Raw genomic sequence first — 3,499 nt, forward strand, 5'->3', positions numbered from 1 at the left:
GCAGGAGCACTCTCGTTCGATGAATTTGGATACAAAATCTTGGATGTGCCGAAGTCTGAAATGCAAGCCTCGTTGTCTAAGTCGAGGAGAATATTTTTGCTTGATATGTCTCGATGAACTATAGGGGTTGAGCAATCATGATGCATATATGATAAAGCATGAGCCACACCTTTGATTATATTCACTCTCTTGGTCCAATCCAATGTTCTTGCAACTTCGTTTCTCAAGATTTCGAATAGATTACCTCTTTCTAGGTACTCATAAACTAAAAATGAGTGTCTTTTATGTGAACAATACCCGTACAGCTTCACAATGTTCCGGTGCCTTATTTCAGTCAACGCCTTCACCTCGTTTAGAAAACTATCGCGATCAACCATATCGGCTGATGAATGAAGTTTCTTTACAGCAACGGTCTCGTTTGATGCCAACTTTGCTTTGTACACACTTCCACATCTCCCCTTTCCAATACAAAATGCTTCATTGAACTCTTGTGTCACCTTTAGGATTTCATCATATTTTCCCTTTCCATTGAAAGCCCATATGGAAAAGAATTCCATGTCATGCTCCTCTACCCGTTGGTTTTTCGATGACATYCTCTTYCTTCGATGAGAATAGATGACCATTCCAACGAATATACCAAGTAAAAGTGCTCCGAGAAGAGGAAGTGAAACAATGAGTGCAAGTTTCCGGCCCTTTCTTGTATTACGCCCTTCCGCTATCAAATCATTGTCGCATTGTTGTAAMCCSGTAATGTTACCACATAAACCTTGGTTCCCTTGTAAGCCTTGTAGCGAAATATTCAWAAAGCCTTTGCTATTAGGAATGGGACCTTGCAAGCGATTGTAGGATATGTCAATGCTCCACAAAGCGTTCATTGCTTCCATGGACTTTGGGATAGAGCCAGATAGTTGATTGTGAGAGAGATTTAGCTTCTCCAAACTACTCAAACTTSCTATTTGTGTTGGTATTGTTGATGTGAGTGAATTGTTGCTTAGATCAAGATCTGACAAGTGAAACAATCGACCTAATTGGATTGGAATTTCATGAACAAATCTGTTGTCCCCCAAGTACAACTGAAAGAGATTTAAACAATTCCCCAAAGTGTAAGGGATGGACCCATCGAAATTATTCTTCGACACGTCCAAGAGAGAGAGCTCCGTAAGTGATCCGAGTTCTAGGGGTAGGGCACCCGAAAGCTGGTTGTCTCGCAAAACCAGCGTTGCCAAACGATTCATCCTTCCGAACTCCATTGGGATCTTTCCAACCAGATGATTAAATGAAAGATTAAGCATAACAATTTGAGTAGAATTGCCAAGTGATGGAGGTAAGCTACCACTGATATTATTTCCTCCAACATGCAATGATGTTAGATTCTTGCACTTGCTCCAACTGTCAGAAAGTTCCCCATAAACCTTATTGTCACCGAGACTGATGAACTGAAGGTGAGGGTAGACACCAAATATTTCTGAAACATTTCCAGTGAGCTGGTTTCCATCTAATCGTACTCTAATTAGCGTTGAACAATTGAACAAGCTCCTGGGCATTGTTCCCGTCAACTTATTACGACTTGCAAGCAACAACTGTAATCTCCCTCCATTACATATTGTATCAGGTAAAGAACCTGAAATTCTGTTTTCTGAAAGTTCTACTACAACCAACTTGAGATTTCCTAACTCTTCAGGAAGAGAACCAGAAAACTGGTTATTTCTAAGATGGAAACTCTCTAATTGTAGAAGGTTGCCAATTGACTTCGGAACGGAACCATTGAGCTGATTGTTACTTATTTGCAGATTGACTAGGGATGACATGTTTCCCAGATCTTCAGGAATGGGACCAGAAAGATTGTTGGAATAGAGACGCAGAAAGATAAGGGATTGAAGACGACACAGAGAATTCGGGATTGAACCCGTGAGACTATTGTTGTAAAGGTTTAGCAATTSAAGTGAACTCAAAACACCTATTTCTGGAGGAATAGAACCGTTTATCYGATTGYTAAACAGATTCAGTMTGATCAACTTGTTAAGCTTTCCAAGAGTGTCTGGAATAGGCCCKGTTAACAGGTTGTTCTCCAAATGAAGCCCAGTTAAATTTGTGAGGTTTCCTAACTCATAAGGAATGGAACCAAAGAGTTCGTTATCGTTGAGAAATAGATAACTAAGGTTGGTCAAGTTRCCCAGACAGAAAGGGATTTCACCACTAAGAGTATTCCCATACAAAGCAAGCCCAGAAAGAGACTTCATACGGCATATCTGGTGTGGRATTGAACCATTCAAGTACTGGTTATCAAACAAGTGAAGTGTCTCGAGATTCTCCAAGAGCCCAATTTCTGGAGGGATGATACTGGAAAACTGATTTCCGCTAAAATCAAGATAAACCAGTTTTGACAGGTTACTGATCCCWGGTGGGATGACCCCAGAAAAGTTGTTGAAACTTAGTTCGAAATGTGTGAGGTTGGGAAATGATGGAAACGAGAAGGCATTCAATGTACCTGTTAAACTTGAAGATGAGAGGTTCAATCTCGTTATGCTTCCATCGGAATTGCAAGAAACRCCGTACCAATAGCACGGAGACGTAGATTGCATCGTTGGAGTAGAAGAACGGTTTTGAGTACCGTTTGGAAGAGAAGACATCCATGAAGGTAATACGGAGATGTTATTTTGGTGTTGCAKGCTTTCTTTCCATTTAAGAAGAGCAGTGACTTCACCATCMGAACCATAAGCAACAATTGAAGAAAAAGAGATTGTAGCAAGCACAAGAAGACATAACTGCATGAAAATGGCCTTCTCCATAGCTAGAGGTTCTTTCTTTTTGTGTTTTGATGTCTAAGACAAAAGTGTCAAAACAATTCCGATTTATACAACCAATGGAGGAGATGTTGCATTCACGTCCTAAAAATGAATTTACATCATCTATAAACGAAAAATCATCATATTTTAATGCAATTTTAAGATTCAAATCACATGTTTTTTTTTAATCACATGTGATTCCTACATAATATAAGCAACTTTGACTYTGACTTTATTCTTTTATTCTTATTGGACTTTTCGAAATACTTTACACACCTGTTACAAGACACATTTGTTCTTGAAGGATTGCATAAGAGATAACATTACCATAAAATTGGGTTTATAGGATGTTCCCAATCTCTAAACGTTTCAATAGACCGCTTTATAGGACATAGTTTATATGACCGAAATATAAATCGTCTTATCTAAAGTTTTTGTAATAAATTTATATGACGCTTTTAGAGAGTGTCCTATAAACTCATTTTGTTATTGGACACTTGTTTTTATAGGATATTATTTTCAAATAGTGTTCTATAAAGTTACTAATGGGACGTTTTATATTAAAAGTGTCCTAAAAAACTTATTACAACATCAAAAACGTCATATAAACTTATTAGTAAGACTTCTATCCTTTTTCTCTTTCTTTCTTACTAGATTCCCCTGCCCCCTATATTCAATTAAAAGACTAGAAAGATTCTATAAATTAAGTCATA

The 3,499-nt window shown here is 38.1% G+C and overlaps 1 protein-coding gene across 1 annotated transcript in view; it reads right to left on the bottom strand.

The window, feature by feature from the left end:
* Positions 1-2,789, bottom strand: part of LOC112504745 (MDIS1-interacting receptor like kinase 2-like) — a 9,043-nt gene extending 6,254 nt beyond the window's left edge. Inside the window, exon 1 of the mRNA XM_025108690.1 lies at positions 11-2,789. Within this exon, the coding sequence (XP_024964458.1) occupies positions 11-2,789 (2,779 nt within the window). The remainder of the gene's footprint in view (positions 1-10) is intronic.
* Positions 2,790-3,499: the final 710 nt, after the last annotated feature.

Source organism: Cynara cardunculus, unplaced genomic scaffold (assembly GCF_001531365.2).
Source record: "Cynara cardunculus var. scolymus isolate 2C unplaced genomic scaffold, CcrdV1 Un_Scaffold_6727, whole genome shotgun sequence".
Classification (NCBI taxonomy): Eukaryota; Viridiplantae; Streptophyta; class Magnoliopsida; order Asterales; family Asteraceae; genus Cynara; species Cynara cardunculus.